We start from the raw sequence: 24,971 nt of genomic DNA, 5'->3' as shown, positions 1-24,971 counted from the left end.
TAAGGAGGGTATCTGGCAAGGAAACAAATGGTAGGAGAAACAGGAGAGGTAGCAAGAGCCAAAACATGTAGCATCTTGTACACCAGGATAAGGCAATCGGATTTTAAGCTAAGAGCAATGGAAAACCAAGGAGAGTTTAAAGCAGGAGCACGGCATGATTTTTTTTTTTTTTTAAAGATTATTTGGGTTGCTGGATGCAGAGCTGGGAGGCCAGTAAAGAGGAAACTGCAGTCACTCAACTGAAAGGTGATGGTGACTTGGACAGGGGCTGTGGACATGGAAATGAAGAGAAGTGGACGAATTTGAAATACAGTCTGAGGCTGAACTGACTGGACTTGCTGACGGGACTGGATGTGTGCACATAAGAAAAAGGTGGACTTTGCTTTATAACAAGTATTGAGGCTGGAAAAACGGAGGAAAGCATAGATTTGAAGGGGAAGACCATGAGCTCTGCACTGTCCATGACAAATGCAAGAAACCTATCCAATATCCACGAGGGGAAGTCAGGTGGGATCCCACTGTGGAACTCTGGGCGAGACTCAGCTGAAGTTATCATTCGGGAGTCAGCACACTGCATCACTCTACGTCCTGGTCCGTCCGTCCGTTTTCCTGGGACACAAATAACTGCCTTCTCCGCGTTCAACCCTGAACATCTGCGCTGTATCCTCTGGACAACGGGGAGCGGGAAAGAAGCTACGCAGGAGCTTGGGTCGGGCGAGGCTCACGGGAAGCGGCTCTGGGTGCAGAGGACAAAGGAGCAGGGACAGCGGGGAGGGCCGGCCGCGGCCTGCCGTGCTGCCTCCACGGCGCGGAACGCGCGCAGCAACCTCCACCCGGCCTCCGCGTCTGGACTCCCACCGCCCCTGCCTCTGGGCCTCCTCCGCCCACCGGCAGAGTCTCCCGCGAAGCCCGCTGGGCCACGCTCTCACCCTCCTCCTCCTCACGCCGGGCCTTGCTCTTGGCCTTGGACTTCTGGCTGCGCGTTTCGCGTCCCCGCGGCTCCCCGCCGGCCGCGCGCTTCCGAGCCATTTTGCTTGTCCGGGCAAAATCCACTTCGCGAGTGACGCACCAGGCCGCGATGCGTTAGAACGCAGGTCCCGCCCCGAGGCGGGCGCGTCTGGCCACGCCCCTTCGTTGGGGGCCTAGTCACGCCCCCAAAGGAAGCTCCGCCCCATACCCGTGGCCACTAAAAAACCGCGGGAAGCAGGAAAGAGCACAACAGGTTTCTCTCTATTTCCGGTGTATTGTAGCCTCACGTTTCCGGAGCTCGGAGTTGCTCTTGTGTTCTCGCGAGAGGCGGGAAAGGGCGCAGGGTTTGAAACATGGCGGACGACGTAGACCAGGTGAGTGAATTTTAAGGCGGTAGCTCGGAGCCGCTTCTTGTACTAAACTGCTTTTTCCAAACTCAGGAAAAATGGCCAGTCGTGCCTCCTTTTTCCAAGTCACACGGCCTAATCCGCCCCGTCCTTTCCGTAAACACCCCCCTCCGATTTTTGCTGCAGGCCCTGAGGTCTTTTCCATTAGAAGGCCACCTGATGACTATTCATCACACTCTTCGCTTCATTTTTTTAAATCTGTACATTATTATCCGTGCCTGCCTCACAGAGCTGTCGGGATTCCAATAGAAAGCTAGATAATAAAGTTAGGAGTTGTTATCATTACTGAGCGCAGCAATTATTTACTCATTCAGCAGAGAGAGTGAACATCAGCTTTGTATGGTTAGACACTGTTCTAAGGGCCAGGGACACTGACATCGATATATAAGTGATCCTTGCCATGACTTGGAGCTTATATTCGCGAGGAGAACAGATAAATATAAATATGTAAGATTTATAGGAACTGTGATGTGCTATGAAGGAAACAAGGAACTGGTATGCAGAATAACAGATGGTCCCAGAAGGTTTTTCACCTGGTCTTTTTCTTCCTCAAATATCTTTGGAGATCATGGTACAACTTAAACTTTCTACTGAAATCTCACCTCCTCAGAGAGGACTTCTGCCCAAATAGCACTCCCCCTACTCTGCTTACCCTGCCTCATTTTTCTTCATAGAACGTTATTTTTTCATATTAAATGTATGCATCTTTGTTTTATGTGTATCTCTCCTGACTAGAATGTAAGTGCCATAACAGTAGGGGTTTTGTTTTGTTCATTCTTTTGTCCTTGGGGTTTAGAACAGTGCTGGAAATACTCAACCAATATTTGAGTGAATGAGTTAGATGATCAGAGGAGGCCTCTTTTAAAAGCCAGTATATAAAGCTACAGGATGAAGAGAACAGAAAGTGGGCGTCCCAGACAGAGGCTTAGGTAGCAGTAGGGCTCTGTCATGTGCATATTCTTACAGTATTATAATTATTCGTATGCCTATCCACATTAGAATGAGCTCCTTGAGGGTGGGGATTGTGACTTCTGTATCATTGTAATCTAACAGTTGGTTATCTGATCCTTTAACAAACACCTGTTGAACTGAAGGACATAGGGACCAGTTGAGTTAGGTTATTTTTTTTTCTCTCATCGGGCCTTTTGAATCTTCAGAGCCTGTTACGAATTCAGTTACCTTCCTCCACTGGCCTTGTGTACTTACTGAAGAAGCTCTCCTTGAATCATCTAACTCTTTAATGGCTGCAACCCTCCCTTCCATGTGGGTGACCCCAAGTCATCCTAGCCCTGACCTCTAAAACCAGTGTTTCCAGCAGTTCTTTAATAATATGATATTAGAGGAATCTTTTCCTTTCTTTTTTTTTTTGGATGTAGTCTCACTCTGTCGCCCAGGCTGGAGTGCAGTGGCGCGATCTCAGTTCACTGCAACCTCTGCCTCCTGGGTTCAAGCAATTCTCCTGTCTCAGCCTCCCAAGTAGCTGGGACTACAGGCACGTGCCACCACGCCTGGCTAATTTTTGTATTTTTAGTAGAGACGGGGTTTCACCATGTTGGCCAGGCTGGTCTCAAACTCCTGATCTCAGGTGATCTGCCCTTCTCAGCCTCCCAAAGTGCTGGGATTCAGGCGTGAGCCACCACGCCCAGCCAGTAGGAACCATTTCTAAGTATTAATATTTTCTGCTTTCCTGGCACTGTTTTAAATGCATTAACTAGTTTCATCCTCATAAGAACCCAGAAGGAAGGTTGTGGCTTTCTCAATTACAAATGAAGAATCTGAGAATTACAGATGGCATGATTTTTAATCTCAGTTCATAAGTGTCAGGTCACAGCCGGGAGTTGAACCCGGACTGCCTGACTCCAAAGTCGGTGTTTGCTTGCTTGCTGGCACCATCTTGGCTCACCGCGACCTCCACCTTCCAGGCTCAAGCAATCCTCCCACCTCAGCCCCGGAGTAGCTGGGACTACAGGCACATGCCACCATGCCTGGCTAAGCCAGTGCTTTGAACCAGTGTTCTATTCTGGCTACTAAATATTCATCTTACTGGCTAGTTGGCAGCCTAACCTCAACCTGTGCTGAATTCATAATCTTCCCATAAACCTACACCTCTACTTGGCATTCTGATTAGTATATGGTAGGCATTACGTGAGTGTTTTTCCTATGATTACATAATATTTGAGATAAAGCTAAAGTCCCTGAGACCCTGTACCCTGAAATTGGGTCAGGCAGTTTGGATTTTGAGGGAACAAAGTATAGTCATGATTATTTTGCTGTGTAACTCCTTCTCACGTATGCGTGTTTTAACCTACATTTATATAGCACATACTATGTGAAAAGCTCTGTTCTAAGCCTTGATATATGTCACTTAAGCCTCATAAAAACTATTAGGTAGACACTATTATCTCCATTTTACAGATTAGGAGACTGAGGCAGAAAAAGGTTAAATAACTTGCTCATGGTCATACAGCATAGCAGTGATTTAAGCACTACTCTATCTCTAGTACTACGTTACTAAACCTGTTTCTCTTATCAGCAACAAACTACCAACACTGTAGAGGAGCCCCTGGATCTTATCAGGCTCAGCCTAGATGAGCGAATTTATGTGAAGATGAGAAATGACCGAGAGCTTCGAGGCAGATTACATGTGAGTAAATTTATCAAGTTACCTTGAAATCAGATTCCTTCCTACCCCCACTACCTTGAAATGTAAAACCTGTCCAGAGTGAAAGGGTATTTTGAAGGAAGAGAGGGTAGTGGAAAATCACCCGTGTTTCCATAAGCCAAATAAAACTGCATGTATTCACATTTTTAATATTTTTCTTTTAATAAAAATATGTTTATTATAGAATATTTTTATTCCTTTCATTTTTGCCTTCTGTTTATTTGTAAATAACGTTTATTTGTCCTCCATTCTTAAATTTTTTTAAAATTTAAAACACAAATATGTGTTTTATTATGAAAAGTTAAACAGCACAAAAATATATAGAGTAAAAAGTGAAATCCCATTTCCTCTACTAGTAAGCACTATTAAAAATTGGATTATCTTGGCCAGATGCAGTGGCTCATGCCTGTAATCTCAGCACTTTGGGAGGCTGGGGCAGGAGGATCACTTGAGGCCAGGAGTTCTCTGTGTTGCCAGCCTGGGCAACATAGAGAGACCCTGTCTCTACAAAAAATAAAAATTAAAAATTGGGTTACTGTTTCTGTATGTTTACACGCATATATTCATATATGTACATATGCACATACTTGCACTATGTACACCCTACCTCTACAAAACATGGATCCTGCTATACATGTTTTTCAGCACCTTTTTTCACTTAATCTTTCTTGGAGATTATTGATCATTAGTGCATTTAATTCTCATTTGTTCTCTTTAATGACTACCTAGGATTCTGTATATGATAGTGATCGATTTTTTTTTCATTTCTTGCTACAAATACTTACATAAATACTTGCAGTAAGCATTTTTTTACATATTTATTTGTGCATATCTGCAAAATATCTGTAGAATTGGTCCCTTGAAGTAATCCCGTTTGTTCATAGAGTACCCTTAGGTTTTGCCTCTCCTTAATGACTTGTTGCTTTCCTAAGTGTGTTGTTTTTAGTGTTGTTACTTTACCCTAAAGTGATTAAAAATAGCTAACATTTATTGAGCATTAGGTGTAGACCAGCTACTATTATTCTAAGCATTTCGTGTGTGATATCTGATTTAATCTTTATAACAACCCTGTGATGATATACTAATTATTCCTGCTTTGCCCTGTAGGAAGCTCAGGCTCAGAAAGGTACAGTCACTTGCCAGTAAAGGGAGAGCTAGAATTTGAATCTAGATTGACCTGAGTCCCACTCTTAAGTACTGTGGTTTCACCTTCCACAAAACCTAACAATAAAGAACCTCTGGGCTTGGGAAGGAAATAGGAGACAATCTACAGTTGGCCTTAAAGGAAGAGAGACTCCAGGAAAGGAATAGTGGTAACTTCGGGAATACAAATGGAATTGAGCTTAATTAGTTAAGTCTGTGGCCCTTGGAGGCTTCTTCAGTTCCCTGTGTAAACTTGATGGTCTCTATCCTAAATGGCCCCAACTTTCTGTTTGTTTTGTGCCCCTCAGTTACACATTTTTGCTCTTGTTAATGTGCCCTGCTTAAAGCAGTTTCCCACGTGGCTGACAAGTGACTTTTATTTTGATGTGAGCAGGCGAACCATGTAACACGTTGTTAGAAGTAAACTTGGGTTCTGAACAAAGTCCCAGCTTTAAAGTGCACCTTTTAGTAAAATGAATGAACTTTGGAGCTTGGATTGAATATCTTAGCTGCAACATTTATTGATTGAGCCCACAGATGCTAAATACATTTAAGTTCTAGATAGGTTAGAAATGGGCAGGGTGTTTCTCTACTTACTTTCTCTCTGCAACATGTAGTCTACCGTGTGCCTTTAGAAGACTGCAATGCCATCGTCTTACCAGTAAACAAAGGATTTTATCTTCTTTACTGTATTTTTCTTGTCACATTGTTATAGGTGAATTTGAAGGATGTCTACTGATAAATGATGAAGATGAATCTGTTTTTCATAATTAAATATTATAAATGATGTGACTGCCTTAGATAACAAGTGGGGTGGAGACTTTAAAAATAATTTCAAGTGATTTTGAGTAAATTTATTTTTGGCCATATGAGCAGTTTTATATTTTTATCAGGTCAATTAAGTAATCATTTGAAATGACTTGTGAAGAAACAGTGTATTAGTATAGTAGGATTACTTTTTATTTGCATGTAAAAGTTTGTGATGTAAGTATCACATGCCTTAGTTGTAATTGAGCAATTTGCGTATTGTTAATCCTTAATCATTTTCATAATTTGATTATTAAATTTCTTGGTTCTTTACCCTCCCACTTTAGGCTTATGATCAACATTTAAATATGATCTTGGGAGACGTGGAAGAAACTGTGACTACTATAGAAATTGATGAAGAAACATATGAAGAGATATATAAAGTAAGTCATGCAGTTCTATTCATTGCTTTGCAAATATCAGCTGTTCTCTTTCAAACAGCTTAACTCATATTTATGGGAAGCGCGTCATGGTTTGACACCTACTTATGGACTCAGTAGAGCACAGCAATTAAATGCAGGGGTTCTGGCATCTGACAGACGTGGTTGCCAGTACTGGCCTGACCACTTCCTATTTGGGCTACCTTGGGCAAGGGAATTAAGTTAGCTGACTTCTCATTGGTAAGCAGGAATACTACCACTTACCTCATAGGGTTCCCAGATTCAGTGAGATACAACAATGCAAGGTGGCTATGTATAGTAGTGTGTAACAGCAATAGTGGACAGTGTTCTTTCGTTTTCTATGGATTTGATCTATTAATACTTAATTTATTAGAACCTGAAACTGAAAAAATTTTTAAATATTTATTCATTAAAAAAACCTGGCTGGGCATCATGGCTCACACCTGTAATCCCAGCACTTTGGGAGGCCAAGGCAGGTGGATCACCTGAGGTCAGGAGTTCGAGACCAGCCTCACCAACATGGTGAAGCCCCATCCTTACTAAAAATACAAAAAATTAGCCGGGTATGGTAGCATATGCCTGTAATCCCAGCTACTTGGGAGGCTGAGGCAGGAGAACTGCTTGAATCCTGGAGGCAGAGGTTGCAGTGAGCTGAGATTGTGCCATTGCACTCCAACCTGGTCAACAAGAGTGAAGCTCTGTCTCAAAAAAAAAAAGGCCAGGCACGGTGGCTCACACCTGTAATCCCAGCACTTTGAGAGGCCGAAACGTGTGAATCACCTGAGGTCAGGAGTTCGAGACCATCTTGGCCAACATGGTAAAACCCTGTCTCTACTAAAAATACAAAAACTTAGCTAGGTGTGGTGGCATATGCCTGTAATCCCCCCTACTTGGGAGGCTGAGGCAGGAGAACTGCTTGAACCCTGGAGGCAGAGATTGCAGTGAGCTGAGATTGTGCCATTGCATTCCAGCCTGGTCAACAAAAGTGAAACTCCATCTCAAAAAAAAAGTCCGGGCACAGTGGCTCATGCCTGTAATCCCAGCACTTTGAGAGGCCGGAGCGTGTGTATCACCTGAGGTCAGGAGTTTGAGACCAGCCTGGCAACATGGCAAAACCCTGTCTCTACTGAAAATACAAAAAATCAGCCGGCCGTGGCGGCAGGCACCTGCAATCCCAGCGACTCGGGAGGCTGAGGCAGCAGAATCACTTGAATCCGGGAGGTAGAGGTTGCGGTAAGCTGAGATCATGCTACTGTACTTCAACCTGGGGGACAGAGTGAGACTCTGTCTCAGAACAAAACAAAACACCTATCACATATGACTGTAACATTTTTATGAACAATAACTATTTTCTAAAACAAAATGTTTAATGAGGAATGTCTTTGTTTTACATTTTTGCAAATCTCTTTAATGCCCGGCTTAATCGATGACAGCTAGAAGATTCTTGTATCTTTTTTCTGCATTAAATGTATCATGAGATGTTGTAAATGAAGCAAATCTGACCACACAGATAGTTGGAAAGGAAGGAGTATGTTTTGTGGATGTTCCACCTTTGATACTACACCCAAACTGAACAAGTGGTAGTCAGTCAAAGGTTATTTGCAGTCTGGAATCTGAAACCATAACAGTAAACTTTTCATACTCTTGTTAGGTGAAAATTCATTAATCTGCCTGGCACTTCAAATGGATCTCTTACTCATGCATGATTTGGTTATATCAGGCACTGGTTCTTTAGAAAATAGTTCACTGAGCTATGCAGATTCATTTTATTTGTTCAATGTTTAAAAAAAATCACATTTATTAGTATCACCAGTCATCTTGTCAGAAAGGTCTTTTTTTTTTTTTTTTTTCCCTAGGACAGAGTCTCCCTGTGTCACCCAGGCTGGAGTGCAATGGCGATCTCAGCTCACTGCAGCCTCCGCCTCCCAGGTTCAAGCAATTCTTGTGCCTCCCAAGTAGCTGGGATTACAGGCATGTGCCACCACGCACAGCTAATTTTTGTGTTTTTAGTAAAGATGGGGTTTCACCATGTTGGCCAGGCTGGTCTTGAACTCCTGGCCTCCCAAAGTGCTGGGATTACAGGTGTGAGCCACTGTGCCAGGCCATAGCAGAGAGATCTTTAAGATTTGGGAAGCCAGTTTCTGAGCCTGCCAGGGCATACTGGTTAAAATGTGGGCTCAGAGTACAAGACTACATGGATTCAAATCTTGACTCCCTTGCTTACCACCTTTTTAATTGGGCCAGCTCACCTACCCCGTCTGTGAATGTGTTTCCTTGTCTGTAAACTGGGAATAATAATAGGACCCACTTCATATAACCGTGGAGGATTCATTGAGGGCTACATGAAAAGCCTTCAGATGAGCGACAGGCACATTGTAACTGTTAAACCGTTAGCCTTCATTGGATTTTGTAGTTCTGCTTTATCCTGGCATTCCTCCTCTCTGACCACACCTGACTCCTTTGCTAGTGTTCTTTCTCGTAAGTGTAAACACTTCACATTTTTTTCTTTTTTTTAAATTTTTACTTATTTATTTATGTATTTTTGCTGGCTTATTTCTCCAAGAAAGAGTAGTAGTTTTTAAAATCTGCATTTTTTTTTCCTTTAGGAATTTCATTTAGTAACTATTGTTTGGTGGTGGTTACTGTTTTCTTAACATGGACACAATCATAAGTACCAATTCTAAGATGCACTTTTTCTTAAATTTTAGCATCTCAAAAATCTGATTGCATCTTACAGGTGATGTGATAAAAAAAATTGTGTCATAATTTAATTGGCAAAATTTTTCCTTTTTCGGTTCAACTAAGCTTACAAATTATATCTTAAATGTGATAAAATACGGACTATGCAGCTTTAATATTCTGCTTTATTCATGTAACATTATTAACGTAAGAATTTTACCATGGGAGTAGACTCTTCATAAGCATTTTAATGCTCTTGTCTTGAATTCTGCTTGTGACAGAAAGGACTCTTCAACTGTGGTGTCTATTCTTACAGAGAAGGGAACGCTGCCACTTACTCCATGTTTGCGGTGAACCAACAGCAGGGTCCACCTCTGTCATCCCTAGTAGTCTGCTCCAAGTGCGGTTCCTCCTGAAACTGTTTGAAAGTGCTATGTGTCTGTGCACATGTGCATTTCTCTGGGTGGAGTGTCTATAACAGTCTCAGTAGTTACTGACCCCGATTAAGATTAATTGCTGCCTTGAAAGGCTACTGGGACTAGTTAGCTCCTGAATGCTGTGTACTGGCGTGCATGTGATCTCTCTTGTGCCTAGAATTGCAGCTGCAGAACAGTCAGCAAAGTCTGTTACGTTAATGAGTTTTTTTCACGTTGCCATGATGTGCTGGGTAAAACATTTAAAATGGAATCTTTAGATGACTGAGAATACTTCAGTGTATAAATGTGTATTAACAATAGACTTAGAAAGGAAAGACAGTGATATTATGGAGAGTGTCTGCATCTGGTTCAGTGCCATGGAGAGTAACTACTTCACTCTCCTGTGCGCTCTTGTTACTAATCTGCAAGATGGGAAACCAAGATGGGAAACTAGACTAAATGGTTTCTTACCTTGACCCATTTTACATGTTGCTCTCTCTCTCGTCTATTGAAATAACTAATGAACATCAACGTTATCACCAAAACAGTATGGGGGACCCATAAACCATAGGGTTATTGGTTTTTTTTTCCCCCCCTATAACTTACATAATTGACTTCTAAATAATTAATTTGGCTGCTGACTTATAAATAGGAAGATGAAAAGCAGTCAGTCTTACTCTTCTGATTCTTGGTCCCCCATAATTGGAGTTTCCATTTTACAGATTGTGAACAGTCTGTGTTGTTTGACCCAGCCTACTTTTTCGGCTGTCCATCATGTGTACTACCTTCCTTCACCAAACACCTCATAGTTTGACTCACCAGACAGTTTCTCTTGGGGACGTTGCACCCTTTTGTAACTAAGCCCTCTGCTCCCTCTGCTTGCCCGAAGGTCTTCTACAGCATCAGATGGCTCTTCTAGACCTTTCTGTAGATTAGCACTGTAATAATAGAACTATCTGCAGTAGTGAAAATTTCTGTCTAAGCTGTTATTACAGGAGCTGTGAGCCACATGTGGCTATTTGGCACTTGATATGGGTGCTGGTGTGACTAAGGAACTGAACATTTAATTTTATTTAATTTTAATTTAATGAGCCACCTGTGACTAGTGGCACTTGTATTAGAGCAGCTCTAGACCTGCTCCCTCATACAGAGCTAACTCTTTATGGTCCAAGCTGAGACCATATGGTCCATATCACCCTATAGTACTTAACACATATTTCTTTTCTTACTCATTTTAAGTTGCTTCCACTTTAATTTAACTTTTTGAATAGATGCTAGACTCACACAGTCTTAAAATCACAAAATGCAAAAAGGAACACAGTGTAGTAAAAAGTCTTCCACCCCATCCTCTGTTCATCATCTTTACACCCCAGCCCCAGACATAAGCACTGTTACTGGTTTCCTGAGAATCTTCTCATGTCTTTATGCACATGCTAATGAATGTTAATTATTCTCCCTTCCCCTGTTTTTTAATCTCAGTGCTCTTTCCCTTTCATAGATAGCTTCCTTATGCTTTCATTTTTAGCTTTATGGTACTTCATTGTATAGATGTACCATAATTTAACTGTTTTCCTGTTGATGGACAGATAGCCATTTCCAATATTTTGCTAATAAAACCTATTCTGCTGTAAATAATTTTATCTTTTTTTTTTTTAATTATACTTTAAGTTCTGGGTTACATGTGCATAACATGCAGTTTTGTAACATGGGTATACACGTGCCCTGGTGGTTTGCTGCACCCATCAGCCTGTCACCTACATTAGGTATTTCTCCTAATGTTATCCCTCCCCTAGCCTCCCAGCTCCCGACAGGCCCTGGTGTGTGATGTTCCCCTCCCTGTGTCCATGTGTTCTCATTGTTCAACTTCCTCTTATGAGTGAGAACATGGGATGTTTGGTTTTCTGATCTTGTGATATTTTGCTGAGAATGATGGTTTCCAGCTTCATCCATACCCCTGCAAAGGACATGAACTCCTCCTTTTTTATACCTGCACAGTATTCCATGATGTATATGTGCCACATTTTCTTAATCCAGTCTATCATTGATGGACATTTGGGTTGATTCCAAGTCTTTGCTATTGTGAGTAGCGCCGCAATAAACATACATGTTTATGTGTCTTTATAGTAGCATGATTTACAATCCTTTGAATATATACTCAGTAATGGGATGCCTGGGTCAAATTTTATTTCCAGTTCTAGATCCTTGAGGAATCTCCACACTGTCTTCCACAGTGGTTGAACTAATTTATGCTCCCACCAACAGTGTAAAAGCATTCCAATTTTCCACAACCTCTCTAGCATCTGTTGTTTCCTGACTTTTTAATGATCACCATTCTAACTGGTGTGAAATAGTATCTCGTTGTGGCTTTGATTTGCATTTCTTTATTGACCAGTGATGACGAGCATTTTTTCATGTCTTTTGACTGCATAAATGTCTTCTTTTAAGAAATGTCTCTTCATATCCTTTGCCCATTTTTTGATGGGGTTGTTTTTTTCTTGTAAATTTAAGTTCTTTGTAGATTCTGGATAGTAGCCTTTTGTCAGATGGATAGATTGCAAAAATTTTCTCCCATTCTGTAGGTTGCCTGTTCACTCTGATGATAGTTTCTTTTGCTGTGCAGAAGCGCTTTAGTTTAGTTAGCTCCCATTTGTCAATTTTGGCTTTTGTTGCCATTGCTTTTGGTGTTTTAGACATGAAGTCTTTGCCCATGCCTATGTCCTGAATGGTATTGCCCAGGTTTTCTTCTAGGATTTTTATGGTCCTAGGTCTTAAATGTAAATCTTTGATCCATCTTGAGTTGATTTTTGTAAAAGGTTTAAGGAAGGGATCCAGTTTCAGTTTTCTGCATATGGCTAGCCAGTTTTCCCAACACCATTTATTAAATAGGGAATCTTTTCCCCATTTCTTATGTGTGTCAGGTTTGTCAAAGATTAGGTAGTTGTAGCTGTGTGGTGTTATTTCTGAGGCCTCCGTTTTGTTCCATTGGTCTATATTATCTCTTTTGGTACCAGTACCATGCTGTTTTGGTTACTGTAGCCATGTAATGTAGTTTGAAGTCAGGTAGTGTGATGCCTCCAGCTTTGTTCTTCTTGCCCAGGATTGCCCTGGCTATGCAGGCTCTTTTTGGTTCCATATGAAGTTTAAAGTAGTTTTTTTCAATTCTGTGAAGAAAGTCAGTGGTAGGTTGATGGGGTTAGCATTGAATCTATAAATTACTTTGGGCAGTATGGCCATTTTCATGATATTGATTCTTCCTATCCATGATCGTAGAATCTTTTTCCATTTATTTGTGTCCTCTCTGATTTCCTTGAGCAGTGGTTTGTAGTTCTTCTTGAAGAGGTCCTTCACATCCCTTGTAAGTTGTATTCCCAGGTATTTTATTCTCTTAGTAGCAATTGTGAATGGGAGTTCACTCATGATTTGGCTCTTTATTTGTCTGTTATTTGTGTATAGGAATGCTTGTGATTTTTGCACGTTGATTTTGTATCCTGAGGTTGCGTATCAGCTTAAGGAGGTTTTGGACTGAGACGATGGGGTTTTCTAAATATACAATCGTCATTTGCAAACAGAGACAATTTGACTTCCTCTTTTCCTATTTGAATACCCTTTATTGCTTTCTCACGTCTGATTGCCCTGGCCAAAACTTCCAATACTCTGTTGAATAGGAGTGGTGAGAGAGGGCATCCCTGTCTTTCGCCGGTTTTCAGAGGGAATGTTTCCAGTTTTTGCCCATTCAGTATGATAATGGCTGTGGGTTTGTCATAAATAGCTCTTATTATTTTGAGATATGTTTCATCGATACCTAGTTTATTGAGAGTTTTTAGGATGAAGAGGTGTTGAATTTTATTGAAGGCCTTTTCTGCATCTATTGAGATAATCATGTGGTTTTTGTGACTGGTTCTATTTATGTGATGAGTTACATTTATTGATTTGCATATGCTGAACCAGCCTTGCATCCCAGGGATGCAGCTGACTTGATCGTGGTGGATCAGCTTTTTGATGTGCTGCTGGATTCAGTTTGCCAGTATTTTATTGAGGATTTTCGCATCAATGTTCATCAGGGATATTGTCCTGAAATTTCCTTTTTTGTGTGTGTGTCTCTGCCAGGCTTTGGTATCAGGGTGATACTGGCCTCATAAAATGAGTTAGGGAGGATTCCCTCTTTTTCTGTTGTTTGGAATAGTTTCAGAAGGAATGGTACCAGCTTCTCTTTGTACTTATGATAGAATCCGACTGTGAATCTGTCTGGTCCTGGACTTTTTTTGGTTGGTAGGCTATTAATTACTGCCTCAATTTCAGAACTTGTTATTGGTCTATTCAGGGATTTGACTTCTTCTTGGTTTAGACTTGGGAGGGTGTAAGTGTCCAGGACTTTATCCATTTCTTCAAGATTTTCTAGTTTATTTGCATACAGATGCTTATAGTATTCTCTGATTGTAGTTTGTACTACTGTGGGATCAGTGGTGATATCCCCTATATCATTTTTTATTGCATCTATTTGATTCTTCTCTCTTTTCTTCTTTATTAGACTGGCTAGCGGTCTATTTTGTTGATTTAAAAAAAAAAAAAAAAAACCTCCTGAATTCATTGATTATTTTTTCAGGGTTGTCCATGTCTCTGTCTCCTTCAGTTCTGCTCTGATCTTAGTTATTTCATGTCTTCTAGCTTTTGATTTGTTTGCTGTTGCTTCTGTGGTTCTTTTAATTTTGATGTTAGGGTGTCAATTTTGGGTCTTTCCTGCTTTCTCTTGTGAGCATTTAGCGCTATAAGTTTCCTTCTAAACACTACTTTAAATGTGTCCCAGAGATTCTGGTACGTTGTGTCTTCGTTCTCGTTGGTTTCAAAGAACATCTTTATTTCTGCCTTCTTTTCGTTGTTTACCCAGTAGTCATTTGGGAGCAGGTTGTTCAGTTTCCATGTATTTGTGGTTTTGAGTGAGTTTCTTAATCCTGAGTTCTAATTTGATTGCACTGTGGTCTGAGAGATTGTTTGTTAAGATTTCCTTTCTTTTGCATTTGCTGAGGAATGTTTTACCTCCAATTATGTGGTCAATTTTAGAATAAGTGCAATGAGGGGCAGAATAGAATGTGTATTCTGTTGATTTGGGGTGGAGAGTTCTGTAGAGGTCTATTAGGTCGGCTTGGTCCAGAACTGAGTTCAAGTCCTGAATATCCTTGTTAATTTTCTCTCATTGGTCTGTCTAATATTGACAGTGGGGTGTTAAAGTCTCCCACTATTATTGTGTGAGAGTCTAAGTCTCTTTGTAGGTCTCTAAGAAGTTGTTTTATGAATCTGGGTGCTCCTGTATCAGGTGCATATATATTTAGGATGGTTAGCTCTTCTTGCTACATTGTTCCCTTTACCATTATGTAATGCCCCTCTTTGTCTCTTTTGATCTTTGTTGGTTTAAAGTCTGTTTTATCAGAGATTAGAATTGCAACTCCTGCTTTTTTTGCTTTACATTTGCTTGGTAAATATTCCTCCATCCCTTTATTTTGTGCCTATGTGTGTCTTTGCATGTGAGATGGGTCTCTTGAATACAGTACACTGATAGGTCTTGACTCTATCCAATTTGCCAGTCTGTTTCTTTTAATTGGAGCATTTAGCCCGTTTACGTTTAAAGTTAATACTGTTTGTTATGTGTGAATTTGATCCTGTCATTATGATACTAGCTGGTTGTTTTGCCCGTTAGTTAATGCAGTTTCTTCATGTCCATGTTCTTTACAATGTGTTACGTTTTTGCAGTGGCTGGTACTGGTTGTTCCTTTCCATGTTTAGTGCTTCTTTCAGGAGCTCTTGTAAGGCAGGCCTGGTGGTGACAAAATCCCTCAGCATTTGCGTATCTGTAAAGGATTTTATTTCTCCTTCGCTTATGAAGCTTAGTTTGGCTGGATATGAAATTCTGGGTTGAAAATTCTTTTCTTCAAGAACATTGAATATTGGCCCCCACTCCCCTCCCTTCTGGCTTATAGGGTTTCCTTAGAGAGATCAGCTGTTAGTCTGTTGGGCTTCCCTTTGTGAGTAATCTGACCTTTCTCTCTGGCTGCGCTTAATGTTTTTTCCTTCATTTCAACCTTGGTGAATCTGACGATTATGTGTCTTGGGGTTGCTCTTCTTGAGGAGTATCTTTGTGGTGTTCTGTGTATTTCCTGAATTTGAATGTTGGCCTGTCTTACTAGGTTGGGGAAGTTCTCCTGGATAATATCCTGAAAAGTGTTTTCCAACTTGGTTCCATTCTCTCTGTCACTTTCAGGTACACCAATCAAATGTAGATTTGTTCTTTTCACATAGTCCCATATTTCTTGGAGGCTTTGTTTGTTCCTTTTTATTCTTTTTTCTCTAATATTGTCTTCTCTCTTTATTTCATTAAGTTGACCTTCAATCACTGATGTCCTTTCTTCCACTTGATCGATTCAGCTATTGATACTTGTTTATTCTTCACGAAGTTCTCGTGCTATGTTTTTCAGCTCCATCAGGCCATTTATGTTCTTCTCTACATTGGTTATTCTAGTTAGCAATTTGACTAACCTTTTCTCAAGGTTCTTAGATTCCTTGCATTGAGTTATAACATGCTCGTTTAGCTCGGAGTTGTTAGTTATTACCCACCTTCTGAAACCTACTTCTGTCATTTAGTCAGACTCATTGTCCAGCTTTGTTCCCTTGCTGGCGAGGAGTTGTGATCCTTTGGAGGAGGAGAAGCGTTCTTGTTTTTGGAATTTTCAGCCTTTTTGTGCTGGTTTTTCCCCATCTTTGTGGATTTATCTACCTTTTGTCTTTGATGTTGGTGACTTTCGGATGGGGTCTTTCAGTGGACATGCTAATCCTTTCTGTTTGTTTGTTTCCTTCTAACAGTCAGGCCCCTCTGCTGCCAGTCTGCTTGAGTTTTCTGACCCTGTTTGCCTGGGTATCACTAGCGGAGGCTGCAGAGCAGCAAAGATTGCTGCCTGTTCTTTCCTCTGGAAGCTTCAACCCAGAGGGACACCTGCCAGATGCCAACCAGAGCTCTCCTGTGTGAGGTGTCTGTTGGCCCCAACTGGGAGGCGTCTCTCAGTCAGTATACACGGGGGTCAGGGACCCACTTGAGGAGGCAGACTGACCCTTAGCAGAGCTCAAATGCTGTGCTGGGAGGTCTGCTGCTCTCTTCAGAGCCATCAGGCAGAGATGTTTAAGTCTGCTATAAGCCCCTGACTGGGGCTGCTGCCTTTTTTACAAAGATGGCCTGTCCAGAGAGGAGAAAACTCAATTTTATCTTTTTCTTAATGTGGGAGTATACCTGCAGAATAAATTCATGCTTTCTCTCTTTTTATTTCTGGAATGGGGATTCTAGGAGGACAGTCCATGTTTTATTCATCTCCCTGTGTCTAATGCCTATCATGGTACCTGACACATAATGGGCACTGCAAATGTTTGTATGAGTGGACTTCAGATTTCATTGCAGGTTGACTCTAAGTTTTAAACAGAGGATTCTATTTCATTGCAAGGACTGCAGATCCAAGCCTTGTCACCTATCGGACACACATACACACTTAAAAAAAAATTTCTGGGTGAAATTCATCACCAGTACTAGAACATTTAATACTTTTCTCTGAGTTTATAGCATCCTTTTCTTTTTTTTCTTTCTTTTTTTTTTTAAACCTAGAGCACTTACGTTTACACACTGAACTCCTTGTACTAGAGTCCCCTTCTTTCTCAGGAATTATTTATCTGTAGCCAGATCTCCTGCCTGGGTATTATGACCAGACAGCCCAGGGGAGATTCCTCACACATGGGTTGTTGAAAGTATACTCTTGTGGGCATATTAGTTTGTGTTGGCTAGACTGTGATAACAGGTATCCCCTAAACATGTGCTGGCTCAGCAGAGTCACAGATGTGCAGTGGCTCTGCACTGCTGGAGTTTGTTTCTCAATGACATAATTATTCTAGGTAGGTCTCCTCCACGCAGTCATTCAGGAACCCAGACTCTTTGTGTCTTGTGGCTCCACCAACCCCTAAGTCTTTTGTCATCGTTTCACATCCAGCCAGTGGGAGCAAAAAGGAGTGGAGGAGTGTACATGAGAAGTTTATGAATCAGCCTAGAAGTACTACACCTCTTAAATTTTTTAGGATAGAGCTCAGTGATATGACCCTACCCAACTGTAAGGGAGCCTGGGAAATACAGTAGAATTATGTGCCTAGGAAGGAAGAAGGAATTTTTATGAACAGCTAACAGTTTCTGCCATAGTCTGCCCCCCGGCAACCAGTGTCTATATATCCTTGTGAGCAAAGGGCTTTTAAAAAAAAAAACAATTCTTTATGGAAAAATGACCCAGGGTTAACTTACCAGTTCATTTTCCCTAGAAACAGATAAAATTGGAATGTCAGCTGTGTTAATAAAAAATATTGCTGTATTTTAAAAAGAGGCCCCTGGTTTGTAAACTGCATCTGAACTGAGAGAACTGTGAATGAGCTCTAAATACTGTTAGGAGCCCATAGCAATGGTCTTTCCTGAGAGCTATGCAACCCTTGTAGTGGAGTGTGCCCCCTCCTTGGTGACTATGAAGCCACATTTATGGAACTGTTATAAAAGATACTGGTTCTGGTGTGGAGCTTGGGGCAGTTAAGGCAGGATGGCTCCTGCACCTACCTGCTAACTAAGAAGTCATTTGGGTAGCTAGAGAAGAATCCTTGGAATGCTGTAAAGACTTCTGCTGAGACACTTGCCGCTGTCCAGAGGGCATGTGCTGTGTTTCCTTTGTATAAAGCCGTGTGCCCTTGGTTGTCTTGAGCTTTGTGAGTTTGATGGCCAAGTTGCTGCAGAGATCAACGATAGTGGGTGTTACAGAATCCTACTTCCCAGACAGAACACATCTCTACCCCAAAGGATGCAAGCAGGATATCCAGCTCAGGGTGCAGGACTGCCACGTGACTTTCAGTTCTGTGTCAGACTACATGTGGTCACTTGTACAGAGACCTATACTCCAAAGAAGATGAATAATGTACCCCTCCCACATTCATGATAAACACAGCAGGGACAGGATATCCACCACAAAAACTCTCTTTCAGAGAAGGAAGGAATGAGAAACATAAGACAGTTACTGGTCCCTAACAGTGATGAATCCCACTGGGAGGGCATGAATGCTCCCTGTCCTGGTAGCAGCAGAAATCCCCCGATTAGATGAAATATGTCCCATCCGATGTTTGGAACTTATACTAAATTTAATTGTGCGTCCTACACCTTTATTTGCAAAATATGGCAACCCTAAATGGGGTCTGCAGAGCTTTCAGGGCCAACTTCTATTATGCTGGAAGATTCAAATAGTCAAAGGTTTTTTGTTTTTTGTTTTTGGCCAGGCTGGTGGTTTCTTTAGCAATGCAATTTCTTTGAAAACTTGGAACATACGTTTCTGAACTGTTTACATCCAAACAATTCAAAGGGCCAGTAACCTGTCTAAGCTCTTCCTAGGCATAGTTTATAGGACTGCTTTATTTCTTCAGTTTCTCACCCCTGTTCTGCTTTCTGAAATTAATGTTGACTACCTTGAGGCCATTTGCTACAAAAGTTTGGGTGGAAAGACAACACCCTTAATCTGATCTTTGCCTCAGAGCTGAGTTTGTTTACCTGGGGAATTTTACTGGGCCTTGTTTCTCAAAGCCTTTTTTCATATTTACTTCTGTAACTTGTGGTCTAAAAGTCAGTGGGTTTTCTAACCCTATGAATCCTGTTTCTTTTCATCTCTGCTTGAAAGCCAACTAGTTCTTGCCTGAGCTTTTCTGTTTTTTTCTACTGCCCTGCTAAATGCATTAGGCTAACAGCAACACCTACTAACATTTGGCTTTTCCAGCCTCTTCTCCTAGAGCTCGTAAGTTTAGGAGCCCCTTGGGCTACATTCCAAGTTTTATCTAATATTTTGCCAAGGCATAATATTAGGATTTCAAACATTCATGTGTTTCTCTACTGCCCAAGGCCTGACCACTAAGCTAATGTGTCAAGGTATCCATTCCGTATATGTGACCACAGTAGCACACAGAAGTAACACATAATGACTCAGCAAAGTAGAAGTTGATCTCTTGTCCACATGACAGCCCTGGTGGGGTTCAGGTCTGTACAATAGCTTTCTTCCAGGTGGTAAGTCAGGGACCCAGGCTTCACCTATCAGTGGCTCTGCCATCTCTGAGCTCTCGCTATTATCTTAGTTCATTTAGTGTTAGAGGAACGACCGCAGAGGGGCATTCTGGGTCAGTCTGGATATAGTCCTGCCATTTCTATTTACTTGACATTGGTTAAAGCAATCCGATGGCTACATCTGGTTGCAAGGAAGAATAAGAAAGAGTCCAGCTGTGTGCCCAGGAGGAGAGTGAGTTTTAATGGGTAGCTCCAGTCTCCGCCACAACTGTCGAAAGGAAGCAGTTGATAAATTGGTTCTTGGTGCTACCAAGGTAAGTGATCAGGTTTTTTAATCCAATTTTTTGTGTCATGATGAATCCATTTTTTAACATTTCTGTCACAAACAATAAGCAGTAATACACAATTGTATAAATATGTTCTGTTTTTTTCTCTTCTAGTCAACAAAACGGAATATTCCAATGCTCTTTGTCCGGGGAGATGGCGTTGTCCTGGTTGCCCCTCCACTGAGAGTTGGCTGAAACAAATAATTTGTCCTGTATGGAAAACAGGAGACTTTGTACAGTGGCCTTTCTAAATGTACAAAACATTCGAAAGAGAAACCTGCATACATTTTGATATTAAGAAATAATTCTGGGGATTCTTCCACGCCTGAAATGAGTTGATTTGCAGATAACTCACAACTTCTTAAGTGAAATGGTATTTTCATTTTTCTTAAGCTCTTCCAATAAATATGACCACCAAGATGCAGAACTCTTTTTCAGGACTTGTTTGCTCCATTATTCTCACAGATATTTTTCTGATTTTTTTTTCTTTAAATTGGTGTTTCCTCATAGATTTTTTTCAGTGCCGTCTTCTGTCTTGTGAATGATTTAAGGTGAGCGCACGTCTTACCTTAGCACACATTTGTGGTGCACCTGCTGTGTTTCAGGCACCAGGTTTGAGTGCTGGCAACCAGAGTTTTACCAAAGTGCTATATGGGCCAGACACAGTGGCTCACACCTGTAATCCCAGCAGTTTGGGAGGCCAAGGAGGGTGGATCACCTGAGGTCAGGCGTTTGAGACCAGCCTGGCCAACATGGTGAAACCCTGTCTCTACTAAAAATACAAAAATTAGCCAGGTGTGGTGGCACATACTTGTAATCCCAGCTATTCAGGAGGCTGAGGCAGTAGAATCACTTGAACTCGGGAGGCAGAGGTTGCAGTGAGCCAAGATCACACCATTGCACTTCAGCCTGGGCAACAGAGCGAGACTCTGTGTCCAAAAAAAAAAAGTTGTCTGCCCTCAAGTCTTCTGGGGAGGCAGATGTTTAAACCAACAGTTGCAGGCAGTAAGATTAATGCTGATAGAATCATGCACATGCAGGATGCCATAGGAGCATGGGGAAGAGCACCCAAATATGGGAGAAAGGGGTAGACGGACATTGTAAACATTAACCCTGCAATAAAAGACAGAGCAAACCACGATTTCTCTTTTCTCTGGCCTGATTTAATTCTAAGATCAGACGTGGTTCAGCTTGGTCATACCTGCTTATAATTATGACTCAAACCATTTTTCTACTCTTGGATCATCGGCCATTAATGATGAGGGGTCTCAAACAACATGTCTCAGTGACACAGTAAAGCAGAAATTGGCTAAAAGCAAAGCCATTTTTATTTCTAGCTTCAGTCAGCACATAATGTGTAAAACCTAAAGAGGAAAGGAAAAGCATGTTACAATCTCTCAAACTTTATCAAGACAGGGCTTAGAACCTGACCTTCTCCACTATGGTCATTCCATTTTGAAATGTAGAGAATCTAACTTGTGGATAGTTTGTCCGTAAATGAGCTGAATGTGTGTGTGTGTTCATTATCAAGCACGATATACTCACAAATGCACGGTACTTTAAGCCTTGTGCAAGAAAGATGCTTTCAGTAGACATATTTAAAAGGTTTTATTTTCCTTACTAATGGTACATGCCCCTGCAAGTTCATGGAGAAGAGAAAAACAAGTGTGGGTGAGCTGATGGAGGTTTCATCTTAGGTGAGGAGGCAGGAGAGATGCCTTCCCTTCACTTATGCCATCCCCACACTTTGTCCTTAAACTGTAGTGGTCCCAGGAGGTAACCTGTTTACAGCAGCCCGTTCACTATTGAAAAATGAACTCCCTTCTGCAGAATGTTAGAAGAAACAACCTCAAAGACCTCAAGCCACCTGTGGTTATTAGTGCATGGCAGCAAGATTGAACCTGCCTGCCTCCTACCTGTGTGAGCCTGTGGTATGGGTGTGGTGCCAAGGCCTTGGCTCTGGGCAGTCTGTTGACTCCTAGTGTTCACTACGGTGTGGTGTGACAGGCCATCTGGCCTCGCTCTGCGAGTCTGCAGTTCTCCCCAGCACTACATTCATTTTTAGTGGTTTCTGATGGTCACACTGAATTTCTGGATACTTTCTTCTCTTCATTCTTAGTTATATTTCTCCTTTTTCTCTGGGAACTGATAGTTTACACTCAAACTTTTGGCTGTGAGGACTTGATTATACACATTTCTAAAACTCATGAACCTTAATATCTGACATTGTTACTCTCACATGCACATACAACTAAAACATACCAACCCACTTCATTTCCTAGCTGCTAAGATACAGGGGGAGGGACAATAAAAGGTTAACTGCAGAATAGCCACCTGTGTGTTAGGAAATGGAGGGAGGGGAGGCAGTGTGTGAGTCCTTTTGGAGCTGGGACTCAATCCACAACAAGAGACAGCTCAAGCAGGGCCCTGCCATGGTCCACATTGAGGTTTCCTCTGCAGGGGTGCTGTCCACTGAGGGATTATGCTGTGAGGGCCCCTGGGAGCCATGCCTTAGGCTTCTGAGTCTGCAGCGCACTCGGCTCCAGCCAGCTGGATGGCCAGTGGTCACTGGAGCTGGTGACTGGTGGTTTCTGCAATGAGGTGTCAGATTAGCCTAAGGGGAGCCTCTCCAGCAGGTGTCATGCCTGGATCCCTGTCTTGGTTGTTTTATGAAAGAAGCTGATATGAATTGCCATTGCCTCCCACAAAGAAAAATGGACAAAATATGGGACCACATCTTTGAGATGAAATGTACCCAAAATGAAAAGTAACTTGAGTATCCCAAGTTAAACTTAATCATTAGCTACAAATGGACGATTTTCAAATTTCAAATGTGATTTTTGAAGATTTGCCCAAACTAGACTACTATCCCTCTACACACTAAGAGGCAGAAAGTGGTTTCACACACCCTTTTATTTAATTTTATATATATTACTTAGTTAAACTGGGTGCGGTGAGGCACACCTGTAAACTCAACCACTAAGGAGACTGAGGCGGGAGGATTACTTGAGCCCAGGAGTTGGAGATCAGGCTGGGCAACATGACAAGACCCTGTCTCAAATAATACTTAGCTATTGCCCATATTGCTTTTAGCCTGCTGCCAGGAGGCGAGGAATGTTCCATTGTTTGAACAGATGTCAGGTGTGAGTAATGCTCAGCTGTGTTCAATGTAGAAAACTAATAAAAGTTCCAGAAGTCATCCTGGCTAGATCAAGAAGCACAATTGATGTTTCTCTGTCACTCAGCTCTGCTTAAGTACGTGGATTTCATTCGTGGGCAAGCTCCTCCCTGTAGCGGATGCAGACTTCCAGCCTACCTGCCCTCCAGGTGCAGTGGTCTCATCCTCCTTGCTTGGTCCCTGTGCCCATCTGTGGGCTGGTTTTTACGGCTCTGAGAATGTGGGACTCTGATTGGTCAGGCCTTAGTCACACGCCCATTCTTGGAACTAAGGGCAAGGTTATTCCCACCTGAGCTGTGTGGTCTGAGTGTAGAGGGAGGGGTCGTTCTCCAAAGGAAACCAGAGGGAAGGGGGAATGGAGCTGGACACAATGCCTATTACACAGGAAAACTTTTAGTCTGCCCCAACTTACAGAAAGATAAATCACTTTGGTACTTTGCTATTAGTAACAAATTTCTTAGAACACACCTCAGACTGACACTATGACTTTAAGCTATTGCTCTGGAATCCAGGAGGTTCTGGAGCAACCTGTGTGGGGATTAGTATGGGTGGAGCTCAGATTTGTTGGCTGACTGGGCCTGAGTCCTCTCCAGGGGTCTAGGTAGGAGATCGGCAACACAAGAGGGCTGTTAAGCTGGGGGTAGGTATCGGGGTCCTCAGAGCTTCCGGGGAGGGCAGGGTACTTGAACAGAGTGGACTGAAGAACACTAAGCTCCATGAGACAAATTGCTGCTTACAGGCAGAGACCATATTCGCAACCCCTGGCACAGGGCCTGGCCAAGAATTTGAATGAATATTTAAATGTTGAATGAATTTAATTGTTCTCAAATGTTCCCTGCTGAGACAGACCTCTGTCTGAGCCCCATCCCCCCTCACCCCCCGACAATACCGTGTCACCTCGCATCTCCTCACCCACTTCAGGTCCTTCCCAGCTCTTAGCATCGTGCACATAGTTGGTCTTGCTCAGGCCTCTGTGGACAGATCCTGGCACAGAGCAGACATCTGAAAATAACTTTCAATGGAACAAATCAAGTTATTTCAAATTCATCATTCTCCTGAAAACTATCTGGGAAGGAAAAGCGCAGGCACATTTGGAATAAGCTGAAGGAGTGGCCTCCCCAGTGCCCCTTCCACCTCTGTGCCTGTGACCCTGGTGTCAGCGATTTGGCAGTAACATCCCAGCACCACCCTAGCCTGCTCCTAGGGCCACTTTCCAGCCCTTACAACTGACCTTAGGACAGAAGCTATTTGCCTAGCTGGTACGTGACACAGCAGGGACTCACAGCCAGGTTTCTCTGACCCCGCTGCACTGCTAGACCCTGTATGGTCAGTTCTGTACCTCACTAAGGGTCACTCTGGGGCTTGTGTCAACACTTGAGCCCAGATCCCTGCAGCACTGCAGGTGGGTGGAATGAGCACCAAGAAAAATTCCTCTGGAGTAATCAATATCAGAAACTGCAATGGGGCATGCTGCCTCCACACCCAGGATATTTCTAGAAGCAGCCAAGGAAATAACCTAAATGCTCTGGTTTATTAAAATTGGGCAATGAATCTAAAGGAATTTAAAGCATTTGGCCTTATCTTCCTTGTTTCTTCGTATTAGTTTGAATGTTGAAGGACACTATTTCATAGGTGAAACCAGGCGCAAAGCCTCACAGAAAGAATTATTTTGTTAAAGTGAATGGTTGTCCCCAACTTTTTCCATTTCCCAAGCTCGTAGTTTTATACATCCTTTCTTTTTTTCAGGCTTGGCTTAAATTCTTTACTATGATTTTATTTATTTATTTTTATTTTTATTTTTTTGAGACGAAGTCTCCCTCATATCCCCCAGGCTGGAGTGCAGTGGCACAATCTCAGCTCACTGCTGCAACCTCCGCCTCC

The 24,971-nt window shown here is 42.1% G+C and overlaps 2 protein-coding genes across 2 annotated transcripts in view; one reads left to right on the top strand and one right to left on the bottom strand.

Moving 5' to 3' along the window:
• The window catches only part of XPC (XPC complex subunit, DNA damage recognition and repair factor), a 33,289-nt gene extending 32,216 nt beyond the window's left edge, over positions 1-1,073 (bottom strand). Inside the window, exon 1 of the mRNA XM_023196199.2 lies at positions 930-1,073. Within this exon, the coding sequence (XP_023051967.1) occupies positions 930-1,029 (100 nt within the window). The 5' untranslated portion in view covers positions 1,030-1,073. The remainder of the gene's footprint in view (positions 1-929) is intronic.
• LSM3 (LSM3 homolog, U6 small nuclear RNA and mRNA degradation associated) lies at positions 1,074-20,339 on the top strand. Its single transcript, XM_023196202.2, has 4 exons — positions 1,074-1,343; positions 3,910-4,020; positions 6,276-6,371; positions 20,027-20,339. Exons 1-4 carry the CDS (start codon positions 1,323-1,325, stop codon positions 20,105-20,107), a joined length of 309 nt encoding a protein of 102 aa, XP_023051970.1. The 5' UTR covers positions 1,074-1,322; the 3' UTR covers positions 20,108-20,339.
• The last annotated feature ends 4,632 nt before the right edge of the window (positions 20,340-24,971 follow it).

The sequence above is a fragment of the Piliocolobus tephrosceles genome, chromosome 2, assembly GCF_002776525.5.
Source record: "Piliocolobus tephrosceles isolate RC106 chromosome 2, ASM277652v3, whole genome shotgun sequence".
In the NCBI taxonomy this organism is placed as follows: domain Eukaryota; kingdom Metazoa; phylum Chordata; class Mammalia; order Primates; family Cercopithecidae; genus Piliocolobus; species Piliocolobus tephrosceles.
This window is presented reverse-complemented; position numbering and strand designations above follow the sequence as displayed.

What these genes read in the sequence shown, in the direction of transcription:
- LSM3 (XM_023196202.2), top strand. Translation starts at nt 1,323, where the DNA reads ATGGCGGACGACGTAGACCAG. An exon ending in TGGCGGACGACGTAGACCAG is followed by an intron (nt 1,344 to 3,909) that starts GTGAGTGAATTT and finishes TTCTCTTATCAG; the next exon opens with CAACAAACTACCAACACTGT. An exon ending in AGCTTCGAGGCAGATTACAT is followed by an intron (nt 4,021 to 6,275) that starts GTGAGTAAATTT and finishes CTCCCACTTTAG; the next exon opens with GCTTATGATCAACATTTAAA.